Raw genomic sequence first — 15,638 nt, 5'->3', positions numbered from 1 at the left:
GGATGTTTGCAAACGTTTACCTGGCATTTCCGCACGTCTATAGAGGAGAGGTTTGTGTTCTCGAATTTACTGTCTTGTCTGATCTGGAAGTCTCCACTCTTTTTGTCTTCTATCTCTTTTCCTTTTCTTCCACTTTTTTCCTCAAAAAATTAACTTTTTTATTTTGGAATAAATTTAGATTTACAGAAAAATTGCAAAAATAGTATAGAGAGTTCCCGTAGCTGCTTCATTCCATTTCCCCTAATGTTAACATCAACATTCCCGTGGTCCATTTGTCAAAATTAGGAAGTTAAGATGGGCATAATACTATTCACCAAAATAGAAGCTTTACTCGCATTTCACCAGTTTTTTCTTTTTCTGTTCCCAGATCCAGCCCACAGTATCCCATTACATTTACTCCATCTATGTGTTTTATTTGACATCAAATACTATAGCATAGCTCTCTTGATTGAGCCACTGTCCCTTTCTTTCCCCAGAAAAATGCACAGAGGTGCGTGCACACACACACATATACACACGCATACACACACACATACACACACACTCGTGATTAGACAGAATTGGCTGGAATTGGCCAGAATTGTCTAGCATTGTTGGATACTTACCAAAAATCATCTTTACTTCCTCTCTTTTTCCTGCTCCTCGAATCCAATCAATTTTCGTGACTTGTCTGTTTCATCTCCTAGCATCTTTCTAATTCGTTTCTTTCGTTCCTTTTTTCCCTTCCACATTCTCAGCTGCCACTTAGCTGTTCTTTCTGCCTTATCTCGCCTTCCAAACCCAGAGGGATCCTTCCAACAACCTGATCTCATCTCACTGGCGCCCTCCCGAGTCCCCACCGCCCTTGTGAACTGGGCGCCTGGCTCCTCCGAAGCTTATCTCCCGTCACTCACAATATGCTCCAGATTCGTTCAAACTCTTGTCATTTCTCAAATGCCAGTTCAGGTCCTTGCAGATATTTCCCTCGGCTTGCCTCCGGCCAATTCTTGTTTCTTCTTTGAGTCTCAGCTGCATGATGACTTCTTCCGTGGAGACGAGGCAGGAGCCCCTGCTAACGGCTCCTAGAGGCCCCGACACCCCACCTTTCACACGCCCGAGTGAAGTCTTGTTGGGGGCTGGTCTAACCCTGTCTCGGTCAATGTCTGGCACATGGCAGGTGTGCAATAGCTAGTTCTGAATGAATAAATACCTGCTAGGGAATCGCACTCTGCTTCTTTGGAGCAACTGCCCGCTTTGGGGGACAGTGGGTGAGAAGGGCGTGTGCACCATCTGTGTGTCCTGACTCGAGGATGGCGAAGGCAGGCTGACCGGCCAGGGTTTTCCAGATCATATAGCACAAGGATGCTGTGACAGCAGCATCAGCATCACCATGGAGCTCATTCGCAATGCAGCATCTCAGGGCCCGCCCTGGACCCAAATCTGCATTTTAACAAGACTCCCCGGTGATGGTGATTCGTGTGTAAGTGAGCCTGGAAAGCGCTAGTCAGCAGTGAGCCAGACCAAAGGATGGGGCCTGCAGAATCACTTGCTCATTCACTCACTCAAGGGGACATTAACAACCAATTCAATGAAGGGGGCTGGAACAGGAGAGGAGGAGGGGAGACTCCGAGGGGTCTCTGGGGTCCTAAATCTGGTGGATATTTCACAAGCAAGTCCCTGTGTGGAAAACAAGCTCCCTGAGGTGTGACCCCACAGAGCTCCCTACATCCCCCCTCCCCACTCCTGGTCCTTCTGACTCTCTCCACCCAGCAAACGGTGGTTATGGATGCCTGGGGTGAAACACACCAGAAAATGGGGCTGCGACAGGTCACTGCTCAATTACTCCCCTTTCCACCTGGGCAGGCAAAGGCCTTTAATTGGGGGACCTGGGGAGGCAAAAAGGAGACAAGGACTGGCACTGGGATGACGATGGACCTCACCCTCCGCCTCCTTTACCTCTGGGATTTTAGAAACTGGGAAGAGAAGGATCTCAGAGGCCTTTCATCAACGTAAACCCCAATCCAGCCTTTGCTAATGTGTGTCTCTTGTGAAGGGATTTCTATAGCTCAACAGGGCCAGCCCCACTGAAGATTTCACCCGAGCAGGCATCGAGTGCTCTGTACACATCAATCCACTCAGTTTTCACACATCCTCTGAGGTAGGTATCACAATCACTCCCTACATACACGCAACTTGATACACGAAGAAACCAAAGCACAGAGAGGTTGAGTAACTTGCCCAAGATCACACAGCTCCTAAGGGGCAGGGCTGGGTTTTGAAGCCAGGCTGTCTGGCTCCTGACCTAATTTAGAGATTCCTGCTGCATTTAAGCCCATTTCCTTTCGTCTCAGTCTTGATGTTCTGGTCCTTTGTTCGTTCTCTTAGTCATTCAACAAGTTTTATTAGAGCACCTACGTGGTCTCGGGTAGTTGGGATATGTTGGAGATACTGTGGCAAACGACAAAGAGGTGGCTTCTGACCTTGCGGTCTTACGGTCTATGGAGATCAGCATTAAGAAAAATAAGCACAGAAATAAAGATGTCATTAATATGTAATTTTTGAACATACGTGGTGCAGGTAAAAACTTGAGGGAGCAGCCGCCAAATTATTTTGGAAGCTAATTATTTGTCTGGCCCTCTGCTCTCCCTAGTTGAACTGGTGGCCACCTTGACCCTGTCCTCAAGGAGTCCACGGGTGACTATGTCAGGGCACCAGAGTTCCCTTCATGGATTGAGAGTACAAGATGTTGCCACGGAGGCACGTAAAAGTGGCACAAAAACCCAGATTTGGAGATCCAGGAGGCTTCCTGGAGGGGGTGATGTCTCAGCTGAGACTTGAAGGATGAATAAGAGTCAGAGACAGAGCGTTCCAGGTGGAGGGCACAGCATGTGCAAAGGCCCGGAGGTATGAGAGAGAAGGGAACATTTGGAGAATTGCAAATGGTTCAGCCTGGCCGGGAATTCCAGAAGAGGAGGAGCACGGAGATGAGGCTGGAGGTGAAAGAGGAAGCGGGGAGGGGAAGGAGGGCCTCAAAGGAGCTTGTTGCTCTGGAAACCAGGAGGCCAAACTCCATGGTCTTTTACCTCAATTAGCAGCACCGCAGGCCCCCCAAGGTCTCCCAGCTGGAGTGGGAGTCACAGACTTTGGGAGCTCTGAGCTTGTTAAGGAAAGAGAACACACCAGTGGAGCTCGGGGCTCGTTTTCTTCTCTCTCTTTCTAAAAGAATAAATTGTCACCCTCCCACTCAATCTGGCTGCACGCTTCCCTGGCCCCAATCCAGCTGCCCATAAACCACCACCCTACTGCCTCCTGCCCAGATCAGCCGTGGGAGCCAGCCAGGAGAGGAGAAGGGGAGGCTCCGGGGGCCACATCTGGCCCCCTACCCCGACCACTGGGCCCTAGATGTCTCAGGGGGTCGAAGGCAAGGGTCTCCCAGGGTCCAGGAAGCCCTCAGGGCCTTCACTGCTGCTGCCTCTCCGGGGCACATCCCACCGCAGAGCGTCCTCCTCCAGTGGGCCCCGGCTCTGCTGTGCAGAACTGGGGGTCCCAGGCCTCACGCCTGAGCTTTGCTCTCCCGTCTCTGGGCAGCTTTTGTGGCCACATGACACAGAGGAAACAGCACTGGGTAATTTCTTATATTGCGACTAACAGTGGCCATTCATCGGGGGGTTAGTACGTAACTGTTGAGACCAACCTGGTAGGGGGGGGGTATCAGTATCAGCCCCATTTTACAGACGAGGAAACTGAGGCTCAGAGAGGTCCATTCACTTGCTCCCACAGCTGGCAAGTGGCGGTGTCAGCGTGAGACTCAGGTCTACGGACTCGGAAATTCCTAAGCACTGCAGTGCCCCCGGAAAGCATCTTCTTTTGGTCTTGTTTTCCTCATTTGTAAGACAGATCCATCAAACATCAACTTTAACAGTGTTGGGGACCGCACGCGTCCCCCTTCACGTCCACAGGCTGAAGCTCTGTTCCCCAACGTGATGGTATTGGAGGTGGGCCTTGGGGAGGTGATTAGGGTTCGCTGAGGTCATGAGGGTGGAGCCCCATAATGGGATTAGTGCCCTTATGAGAAGAGGAAGCGAGACCAGGGCTGTCTGTCTCTGTGCCTGTTTGCAACCAGGAAGAGTCCTCACCAGGAACCGAATTGGCCAACACCTTGATCTTGGACTTCCTGGTCTTTAGAACTGTGAGAAATAAATGTCTGTTGTTTCGGCCTCCCAGTCTAGGGTATCTTGTTACAGCAGCCCCAGCCAGGACCAACAGTTAAGTGAGCAAACAATTCAATGTTTCCTGGGTGCCTATTTGGCTTGAGGTCTGTGCCCTCAAGTTGCTCACAGCCTGGAGGGAGGAACACACAACACACATGGCAATGGGTCCTCATCTCCTAGGAGATATCCTAGAAGTACTCCGACTGCTCTGTGACCATCGAGGAGGGGTGGGGAGTGGGCCAGAACGTGCACAGGGCGCTCTAGGACCCGACTCTATGATCCAGACTCCTAGGTGGATGGTAGGAAGCTGGGGTGCAGTTCCCTGGGTCTCAGTGCTCCAGCTTAAGAGCTTGGATTCGAGTCAGATGGCCCTAGTTGGAAACTCCGCAGTTTGTGCCTCAGTTTCCTCATCTGTAAGATGGGCGTGATGATAGGCCTACTTCACAGGGAAGCCAGTGCCTGCCTCACAGTAGGCATCCTAATAAACATTAGATATTATTACAACAGAAATAGCCTGGGCCCTGGAATCCTCCCAGAGCGGAGAGAGCAAGGCCAGCTTCTCGGAGGGGAGAAGAAGAGGCTAGGGAACTTGACCGATTCCCCGCCCCCCACCCCTGCAGCCCTGCAGTAGTGACCCTGAGCCTCAGAACACTTGGCTAGAATTTCCTTTGGGTGGAGAGTTCTGGGGCTCCGGAGCAGGGAAAGAACACTTTTTGATGGTTACGGTTGAAGAGTCATAATAGCAAATGTTGACGCAGCTTTGACTAGGCGCCAGGCTCTCTTCTAAGCAGCTTTCCTGCGTGAATCCACTTAAACCATGTGATCAAAGCCAGGTTCAGAGAGAAGGTTTTGGGGAAAGGATCTAGTCCGGCTAAATTCTCCCAAGTCTCTCTGAGGTGTCTAAAGGGATGTGGCTGGGGATGCAGGGATCTGGGGGTGTGGCTGAGTCGCACTATTTGCATATATTTGCATATGTTTGCATGCTCAGGGGTGAGTAATTAAAGGCCAGAAGCAGTGGGATGGATGACGGAATGACCAATGCCCTGTTTGCTTCGCACCTAAAGGCTGGGGGTACCCAGAAGACAAACCAGGCCCACTCTCCATACGGAGGGCTTCTGGCTGTGCACCCACCTTCATAGTCTGCAAGGCCCACCAAGACAAGCCCTCCCGACATAGCAACATGCACACTCACACTCACCCACAGTCAGACACACGCCCACTTAAACACATGCACGCACACACACACACTCACGCGTTCTCTCCTGGGTTGAAATCATTTCCCCCTAGAGGATCTGTCTGCTCGGGCTGCAGCTGGGCTTTCTGCCAGGCTGGGAGCCCGGGGACAGCACAACTACGGCCTGGACGGGTGAGGACCTTGGCCAGGTCACTTGGCCTCTGTGGGCCTCAGTTTCCACGGCTGTTATCTGGAAAGGTTGGGCCAAATGGATTTCCAGGGCCCGTCCTTCAGCGCCAACCCTGAGATCTCCACCGTTGCTGGGTTTGGAGCCAGCTCAGTCCCCTTATCTGTAGGGGGGGGTAAGGCGGGGGGCTAGCTGTCTGGATGTGCCTTTTTGGGGGTCTTCTGTTGCAAGAGAAAGCTGTCTCCCCGCCAATTCTATCACAACGTCAGCACCACAGCGGCAGAAGTGGTAAAAGGAAGAACTCCCATTTCTCAAGGGCTTAGCAGGTGCTCAGTGCCTCGCTTGCATGATCTCGCTGAAGATCCTCAAACGTTTGGCTTATTATCCCCTTATTAGCCCCACTTTCCAGGGGAGGAAACTTGAAGCTCAGAGAGAGTCCCCACAGGCACCAGCCAGTGAGGGAGAGGATTCCCCTTGTTCTCTCCCTCTCAGCTCAGCCTCGGGCCCTTCCTACACACGCCGGGCAGAGAGGCAAGACTTTGGAACATCCAAGGCAGCCTTCAAGGATATTTTGTCCAGCTTCCCTCCTGCTCACCCACTGCATGGATGAGGAAACCAAGGCACAAGAGCAAGGATGCAAAGATGCTGTCATGGACTGAATGTCTGTGTCCCCCCAAATTCGTATGCCGAAGCCCTAGCCCCCAGGTGATGGTAGGAGGCGGGGCCTTTGGGAGGTGGTTAGGGTTAGATGAGGTCATGAGGGTGGGGCCCCCATGATGGGATTGGTGCTCTTATGAGAAGAGGAAGACACCAGAGCACACACTCTCTCTCACTCTCTGCCCTGTGAGGTCCCAGGGAGAAGGGGGCCATCTTCAAGCCAGGAAGAGAGCCCTCGCTGGGGGAACCGACTCAGGCAGCACCTTGATCTCGGACTCGCCCTCCTCCAGAACCGCGAGAAATCAATTCCCGTTGAAGCCACCCAGCTGCGGTATTCTGTTATAGCAGCCCGGGCTGACTGAGACAGACACTCAGAGTTTATGACAGAACTGGAGCCCTGAGGTTTGCCTAAATGGACCAAGACTATACTCATCCCCACCACTGATGCCAGGTTGAAAAAAAAAGGATGCCCAGTTAAATTTGCATTTCAGAGAAACAACACATAATTTTTAGCATAAGGACATCCTATGCCATATTTGGGACACACATACTATAAAATGATTTATAGTTTATCTGAAATTCAAATTTACCTGGCAACCCTATCACCCCACTGTTTAAATTCACCCCAACACTCTACCAGCCCGATGACATGGCCTGATGGGAATCTTACCAGGATTTCATGATGAGCTTTACTCTAGTGGGGATAAAAACAATATCTCTGCCACAGGGTTATTGCGAGGATTAAATAAATCCACATATGAAAAGTGCTTAACCCAGTCCCTGGCACAAAGTCAGGGCTACGTAAATCTTAATAGTTGTTATTGATATTATTATTCTTTCCTTTTCTTTTTTTTTGAGGAAGATTAGCCCTGAGCTAACTGCCACCAATCCTCCTCTTTTTGCTGAGGAAGACTGGCCCTGAGCTAACATCCATGCCCATCTTCCTCTACTTTATATGTGGGACGCCTACTACAGCATGGCTTGCCAAATGGTGCCGTGTCTGTACCCAGGATCCGAACCAGCGAACCCCGTGCCTCCAAAGCGGAATGTTCGAACTTAATGGCTGAGCCACCCAGGCGGCCCCATTATTTTATTTTTAAACAACGTTTGGAAAGAACCCTCATGGCAGAGGTGACAGGCAAGATCCTCAGCCACGAGGAATTTCCTGGACTCGGGACTCTTCCAACGCAGATGAGGCCCCCCAGAGTCAGCACCCCAGCTTCCCCACTGAAGAGAGGAAGAAATTGAGCTCCTCTGAAGCCCCAGGCCTCCAAAAGGGACGCTACAGCGCCGGCAGCCAGGCCTCACTGATAGCACCTCAAGGGTCTGTGGGGCGCCCTCCTCTCCACCTGCTCCCGGCCCTGGGCCCTGTGCTCACCTGGGCTGATACTGATGTCCGCTTGCGGAAAGGCCTGTGCAGAGAGGAGGGTCAGGGCGGCCGCGGCCCACAGCCCCCACCTCTGCATCCTGAGCAGGGAGAAAGCCCCCTCCGGGCCTGAGCGCTGGAGAGAGGCCCTTCTGCGGGAGCTGGGGTCCAGGACTGCTCTCCCGGGCGCAGGCGGGGCCTCCAGCCCTCAGGACACACTGGGCGACCCCAGTCTCCTCCCCCTCCCCTCTCCTCCCCTCCCGCCTCTGCTCCCTCCTCTCTGTCCCGCTGGAAACAGCTCAAGCGTTGGCCCGGGCCAGCCCCTTCGGAGAGCTCAGAGACCCTGCAGCCCTGCTTCGGAGCCACGTGTGGCCTTGGGCGTGCGCGCGCTTCTGAGACTCAGTTTCCCCCTCTGTAAGATGGGATGAGAACGCAGCTCACAGCCCAGCCGGTCCCAGCAGGTAAGGAGATTTTAGGGGTAAGTCCAGACTTCTGCCTTCTGTCGAAAATCTGAAGATCCGATGAGCCTTAGCCCTCGTTGGCGGGGCAATGGGAACTATGGCGTGGGGCTGAGAAAGGGCGCCCCCTTCAGGCGGGCTGCGCGCGGGCTCGCCCAGGCCACCCGGTCTGCCTCCGGACCCCGGGGTCCCTGGCCGCTGTGGGGCAGCCTCCCCTCCTTTCCTTTCCCCTTTCAGGGTCTCTTGGGGGTTAGAGGAGGCCCCAGTAAAAGGTTCTCGACACAGAGTAAGCGCTCGACAAAGAGGAGCAAACGTCATCCCTGTGCAGAGTTCTAGCGCGTGGCTTGCTCACACTTAAATGTTTTAAAACCCGCTGGTGTTTCCTTGGGATCTCATTGCATTGAGGGAGAATTAACCTCTCAAAATCGGAGTCTTTTCTGTCCACTTCGTGCGTCCTCAGGCAAGTCTCTTTGCCTCTCTGAGCCTGTTTCCTCCTTGATAAAATAGGGCATCAGAACAGAACCTACCTCACAAAGATGAAATGATCTGCCATCCATGCTAGCAAGTAGCAGGAGTTGAATAAATGGTAGACACTTTTGCTGGGATTATCACGGATCCGGAGCAAGCCTTTTCCTGGCGTCCCCTCGCACACTCCCCACCCTGCACTCAGCCAGGTGCCTGACACTCAGTGCCCCTGGCATTCACTAGGGGGACTTGAACATGTCCCGGTCACTCGTTTTTTTCTCTGGAACACTCGCTGCTCTGACTTCGAGGAATACCCTAACTCATGCCCACACAGCGTGTGTTGCCCTGCTGGCCCTGGGATGAAAGCGTGCCCAGGCTGACCCGGGCTACGAGCACAGCCCAGGCCCAACGTCAGCCGGCAGCACGCCTCATGCCTACCAGCTGCCTCCAAAATTTGTGCTGGGGCACACTCCAGAGTATGCACATTATTTGTTTATCAATGACATACACTTACAGGCAGGTGTTGCTTAACATTGGGGATATGTTCCGAGAAATGCGTTGTTAGGCAATTTCATCATTGAGCGAACATCACAGAGGACACTTACACAGACCTAGATGATGCAGCCCACCTCACGCCTGGGCTATATGGTACTAATCTTACAGGACCACCATCGTATGTGCAGCCCGTCGTAAACTGAAACGTTGTTATGCGGCACATGAATGTATTATATATTTATAAGTGAAGTGCACGTACTACTTACCGGACTAATATATCATGTCTGTTATAAAACACCTCTCCCCCAAAATTGATGCTTTTAAAAGGTTGATGCAAAATATAAATATAGAAGAAAGTCTGGATATTTTCTCCCTACTCCCCATCATCTGGTGCTCTGCACTGTGGAGACCCCTGCTGTCACGGAAATCAGACACCCTCTGAGGGTGCCCGTACCAGGTGGGGAGAAGGGGGGCTGTCAGATGCAGGCCACTGGAAATCCTTTCAAAAGTGGAGGATCTTTTGATTTGGCAAATAAACCCCCTAATGATCTGTGTTGATATGTGATGGCTGAAGGGTTTTGTCAATCAGTTCATGCCATCCCCGGATGAAAACACACAAAGGATTTGTTATGTGCTCAATCCCGCGTGGTCCACGGACCAGCAGCACGGCATCTCCTGGGAGCTCGTTAAAAATGCAGAATCTCTGGCCCCGCCCCAGATCCACTGAATCAGAATCTGCGTTTTGAGAAAATCTCAGGAGGTCTTGGGTACATTAAAGTTTATGAAGCATTGCTCTAGACAGGGGTAGGCAAACTTTTAAAAACTTCTATTTTTTAATGAAAATTGTATATATTTAAGGTGGACAACATGATGATTTGATACACATATACACAGTGAAATGACGCTACAGTCAAACTAATTAACAGATCACCTCCTCTCATAGTCACCTTTTTTTGCTGATGAGAACACCTGAAATCTACTCTTTTGCCAAATTTCCAGGATTCAGTACCATGTTATTAACTACAGTCATCATACTGTACATTAGATCTCTGGACTTATCCTCCATAACTACAACGTAAACTTTTTCTGTAAAGAGCCACACAGTAAATATTTTAGGTTGTGCAGGCCACTTGGTCTCTGTCACAACTACTCAACTCTGCCACAGACTATAGGAATGGGCCCGGCTGGGTTTCAATAAAACTTTATTTATAAAAACAAGCAGTGGGCCGGATTTGGCCCATGGGCCACAGTTGCTTAACCCCTGTTCTAGACCTCAAGTTGACTGGCCAGACAGTAGACAATTTCCTCACTTGACAAATATGGTCTTTGCTGTCATTTGAAGGTTGTAGAAGTCTCTTTGTAACACAGTATGTATTTTCTGGCTTCTTAAAGCTGCATTTATTGTGTGACGGTATTACTGCCCTGCACCCCCAAATACACATACACACACTCACACACACAGTGTGCTCATGGTGGCCTGGGGGTTCAGTGACGATTCCCTCTGTCTTTCCCTCCCTTCTTCCCTCCTTCCTTCCTTCCTTAAAAATATCATGTATTTACCAATAAAACAAAGCCCCCTGCCCCCTTACCACCATCATAAAAGGGATAGTAGAGGCTAGTTCATTGCATGGCTTTCAATTCAGCTACATCCATGTTCAAATTCCACACCTGCTGCTGTGGGACCGCACTGATTTATTTCCTCTAAGCCTCAGTTTCGTCACCTGCAAAATGGGGACAGATCAGTACTTCCCTCGTACAAGTGCTTAGGTCAACGGCTGACACACGGTAAGCACTCAAGACATGTTAGCTACCAGTGGATCGCCATGGAACCTTCGAACACACCGTACAGGAAGGCATCAAGCTGAATAGAAAAACAGCTTCCCGAAGGATCCCCCTGCCAACCTTCAGGGCGATGCCTTCCGGTCTTCTTTCTAGGTGTAAGTTGTTAGTTTTTACATAGCGGTGATCATTCTTGAGTTATTTTAAACGGTATTCTTGAATATGAAAAAGGTCACCGCCAGTGGAAGACAGGCCACCCAGAAGAGAAAGTGAATCTTCCTTCCTCTCCCTGGCAGCGATCCCCTGCTTTCTGGGAGCGAGACATCAGTGCCCCAAATGGCGCCCTGGGACCCATCACGTCTGAGCAGGGCCGGGCAGAGGCTGTACTTTGTGGCAGGTCCCAGAGGGTAGACTGGAATCCTGGGGGGGTTCTGGAGTCTCAAGAGATGAGAGGGCTCAAGGATTAGCCCTGGGAAAACAGACATGGCTTTAAAACTTCGCACCACCCCTCCTCCCCCACCTCCTTCCTTTGAACTTGGGTTCCGCACCCCAAAGAGGGCATGTAGGTGGCCCATGCGTGTCCTTTCCCACCTCCTAGTTGAGGAGGAGGAGGATGCTATTTGAAACAAATGGGTGGCCCACGATAGGGCACCTTGGGCCCAGGTTTCTATAGAAACCAAGTCATTCTTCACCTTTCAACGCATTTCCCTTTTCTCCTGACAAACTCTTTCCTTGGAGACGCGGACGGCTCTGCCATCTGCCCTCCTACTGTTCCCTCTGGTCAGCCAGCAAACGTTGCCTGATGTGCGCCTAGGTGGAAAGCCAGCGAGGACGGTAAGCTCAGGTTTTGCAGGCATTGTTGCCACTAATGCCCGCTTCAAGCCCATGGGGTAAGAACTGTCACCCTCCTTTCAGATGAGACAGCCCCGCAGGGGGCTTAGCCCCCCAGCTCTGTATCAGTTTCCTGGGGCTGCCGTGACAAAGCACCACAGACTGGGTGGCTCCAACAGCAGAACATCATTGTCGCCCTGTTCTGGAGGCCAGAAGTCCGAAATCAAGGGGTCGGCAGGTTGGTTCCTTCTGAGGCTGCGAGGGAAGGCTGTGTCCCGGGGCTCTCTCCTTAGCTTGGAGGTGGCCGTCTTCTCCGTGTCTCTGCACCCTGTCTGTGCGTGTCTGTCTCTGTGCCCACATTTCTCCTTTTTATAAGGACACCAGGCAAATTTAGGACCCACCCTGAGGACCTCACTTCAACTGGATCACCTCTGTAAAGACCCTTTCTCCAAATAAGGTCACATTCTGAGGTCCTGGGGGTTAGGACCCCAGCATATCTATCTTGAGGGAGACAGAACTCAGCTCATAACAGGCTCTGGAGTCGGATGGGGCTGGGCTGGCATTCCAGCTCTATTGCTCACTTGCCACTTAATCTCATTAAACCTTGGCCTCCTAATTTGTAAATGGCGACTAAGAACCTCTCGCGTGTGGGTTGCTGCGTGAGGACTAAGTGAGCTGGTTGGCGTACCCCACCTCGCTCGCAGCCCTCAGTCCGCCCGAGCTCCCCTGCGGCTGCAGTCAAGTTCCCCGGGAACGTGCACGGAGACTGCGCACCTGATGGAGTACACGCACCTCGTTCTCTGCCCGGGGATTTCTCGGTGCTACGGAAGCTCTCTCAGCCCGGGCAGGACAGTCCTAAAGTGCCCTTTTGTGCCTCCAGGGGCAACCCTCAGGCCTGGAGGAATAAGGGTGAGTAGTCAAATACCGCAGCTTCCCCATAAGGATAATTCTCAAGTGTATTCTGCCTGGGTCCCCAGCACGACAGAACCCCAGCTGCCCACAGAGGTAATTAATGCAGCTCTTATCTGCTTTTTTCTTTTCCTTCACTTAATCTTCCGTTCATGCTTCCCCGGGGTCATTTCCCAACTACACTATCTGCACCCAGGCCCCTGCCTTATGGTCTGCTTTTGAGGAATCCTAATTAAGACGATGAGGAAACTGAGGCTCAGAGAAGGTATGTGGCTTGTGCAAGGGCAGACAGGCAGGGAGTGGTGGGCCTGAGATTTGAACCATGGCTTCTTTGGTCCCAAAGCCCATGGGCCCAGTCACGATATGACCTCATCTCTAGTCCTGAACGCCTGTTAGGTCCCCATCCTCCCTCATTCTGTTCCCTCTCTCAGGCTTTTATCGTCTTCTGTACCATCACGGTAAGGGAGCCATGTGACAGAGAGGGAAAATGCCTTCTCTCCTTCTCTCCTGAGAAGCATCACCCAACCCAGCCCTCCTGCCTTTCCCCCTTGACCTTCATGCCATGGCAGCACGCTGAGTCATCGGGATGGTCATTACACAGCAGCAGTGACCGAGACACCCTCGTACCCTCGATGCCCCATGTTCATAAAGAAAAAGATAACGCGAATGCATGGCACAAATAAATAATCTTTAATTTCAACAAATCGCTCCCTTATGCCAGACAATATGCTGTGGGAAAAGATACAGAAGCATCCGACACAGAGAGATCTACTCTAACTACACGAATTCCTTAGCACTTAGAGAGAAATGACTTTGGTTCACAACACAAACACAGAAAGGTCCTCAGAGTGTGACAAGTCAGGAGAGCATCTTGGATGGGGTGGGGTGGCTGCGGTGGCCATTTTAATCCACATAACCGTCCTTTGCGGGTTTTCTGTGAGTCACGATCACCATGATTCGGTCAAAAAGTGTTACGTTTGCTCTATTATGATATTCTATTTATTTGACATACAGATGCGCTACTGTTACTGAAGGTGGGGCCTTGACAGACAGGAGGACCTGGGTGAAATTTCACTGACGGGAGAGGCAGAGAAAAGGGAGCACTCAGGACTGAGGTTCTGGTCCACCGCCCTGCTCGCCAAGAGGACACACGGCACACACATGTGTTCACCTGTGAGGGCACACGCACGAGAACATCCACATACGTACTCACGGGGAGTCCCCAGGAATAAGCTAACACAAGGACAAATTCAGTTAAGCGAGGGAAGCTTCTCACACTGGAATATTTTTTGTTGCCATTTGGTTTTTCCAAATAGTATAATCTATTAATCATGTCCACTAAAGAGAAGACAAAGTACTTACACTTTTGGGGAACCCCTGGGAACAGCAGCCCGTTCAGAAGACACCCAGCGGGTGTGAGTTTGGGGCGCGGGGATCGGGCCTCCGCAAACTGGCCAAACTCTTGGAAAATTTCATCTTGACAGAGGTTGGCACCCTGAGGGAGGCCCTTTCTCTGGCCTGAAAGTTCAAAGTGCATTTTGGGGCAGGAGTATCAACAAGAGCAAGCTCTGTCAGTAAGTCTCACAGCAGAGCCCACTCAGCTCGTGACATACACGGATGGGGCTTCTGGAAAGTTCTCAGGCCTCACTCATTGAGGGCGGCCATTTTGTGATCAGTAGTCAGCTTCCTCTTAGTTCTGAGAGGATTTGGGGTGTGTGTGTGTATGTGTGTGTGTGTGTGTTGTGTGTGTGTATGCAGGTGTGGATGTAACAGGTATACGACACATTTTTTCTGTCTTAAATTTTCTTCTCTTTTTTTTTCAACAAATGAAAATTGCCTTCCCAGTAGCCCTCAGGTCACCTCCAGTGAGGCGGGAGACACGCGGTCACACTCGGCCCGGGACCTCAGGCTGTGCCACTGCTCCACGGCCGTGCGGTGGGTGTTAAGCATCCGTCGCCAGTGGTTGGATTCGGAGGGGCCCGAAGAGTACTGGCCGATGACGATCCTTCCGATGAAGTCGTTGCTGCTCTTCATGTTGTGGCCGAACACTAGGGAGCCAGAGGGGCGAGTGCCGCGGGGAGGAGGCAAGCGGAAGGAGCGGTACAGAACAGGGAGGCGGGGACAAGACGGAGGCGGGGACAAGACAGAGGCCGTTAGTCTACACATTCCTCCACTGCAAACACAGGGCCCTCGCTGCTAGGTCATTGTCTGTTTCTCTGAATGGTGAGAATTCCCCCGTTCCCTCATCTCACCCTCCCAGGAGTCCCGCTCCTGTCACACTGGGTTTCCTGCTGTCCCTCACCATGGCCAGGCATGCTCCGGCCTCCCAGCCTCTGCACTGGCTGTTCCTTCTGCCAGAGAGCTGTTCCCTCTGCCATATTCAACTTAAAACTTAGGTGTTGTAGCCTGACCACACTGCCCACAGGGCACGGCAGCTGGATAGTTCTAGTGGAAGCGTCCGCCATCATTGGAGTCCAGTTGAGTGGTTATGCCAGTTTTTCAGTCATGGCACTGTTGACATTTGGGGCTGGATCATTCTTTGTGGTGGGGCTGGCCTGTGCATTGCAGGATGCTTAGCAGCATCTCAGGCCTCTACCCACTGGATGCCAGTGGCACCCCCTTCCATAGATGTCACAACCCCAAATGTCTCCAGACATGGCCAAACAACCTCTGGGGCGGGGGGCCAATTCATCCTGGATAAGAACCACGAGGTTAAGCTGTGGCCATGAGACCAGGTGTCCTAGGTTAATCCTAGTTCTGTCATTTGACTGGTTCTGGGACCCGGACACAAGTCAAGGAACCTCTCTGAGACTCAGTTTCCTTGTCGGTTCAATAGGAATCTTGACAGTACTTTACCTCTGTCAGCACACAGCGCAGCCCCTCAATAATAGACTGCTTTTTTGATCATAAATTTCTCACTGATGACCTTTTATAAAAGAGACCTCATGTTTCCTCTGTTCCAGGCAACGGAGGCAAGTTTCCCGAGAGACATGGCTGTGGCCATTTCTTAAACCCCTTATTGAACTGCATGTCTTTTGGGGACGGCTTCTCTGTTCATTCCAGTGCAAGCTTAATTTGTGTCTTTCAAGCCTAATGAGATGGTTAGCTTGATTTATCTTCCCAGCCG

General features: G+C 51.6%; 1 protein-coding gene across 19 annotated transcripts in view; it reads right to left on the bottom strand.

Annotated features, from left to right (window-relative positions):
• SYT17 (synaptotagmin 17) overlaps nucleotides 1-15,638 on the bottom strand; it is a 108,313-nt gene that overhangs the window by 13,007 nt on the left and 79,668 nt on the right. For 8 of the 19 annotated variants that reach the window (XM_070230944.1, XM_070230934.1, XM_070230945.1 and 5 more), the window contains one exon: nucleotides 13,179-14,559. The exons of the other annotated variants lie outside the window; for them this stretch is intronic. In XM_070230944.1, coding sequence (XP_070087045.1) covers nucleotides 14,363-14,559 — 197 coding nt within the window. In that variant the 3' untranslated portion in view covers nucleotides 13,179-14,362. Of the gene's footprint in view, nucleotides 1-13,178; nucleotides 14,560-15,638 lie in introns of those variants that run through there. 19 annotated transcript variants of the gene reach the window in all.

Source organism: Equus caballus, chromosome 13, assembly GCF_041296265.1.
Source record: "Equus caballus isolate H_3958 breed thoroughbred chromosome 13, TB-T2T, whole genome shotgun sequence".
Lineage (NCBI taxonomy): Eukaryota > Metazoa > Chordata > Mammalia > Perissodactyla > Equidae > Equus > Equus caballus.
Note: the sequence above shows the minus strand (reverse complement) of the source record. Positions and strands in the feature narration are given on the sequence as shown.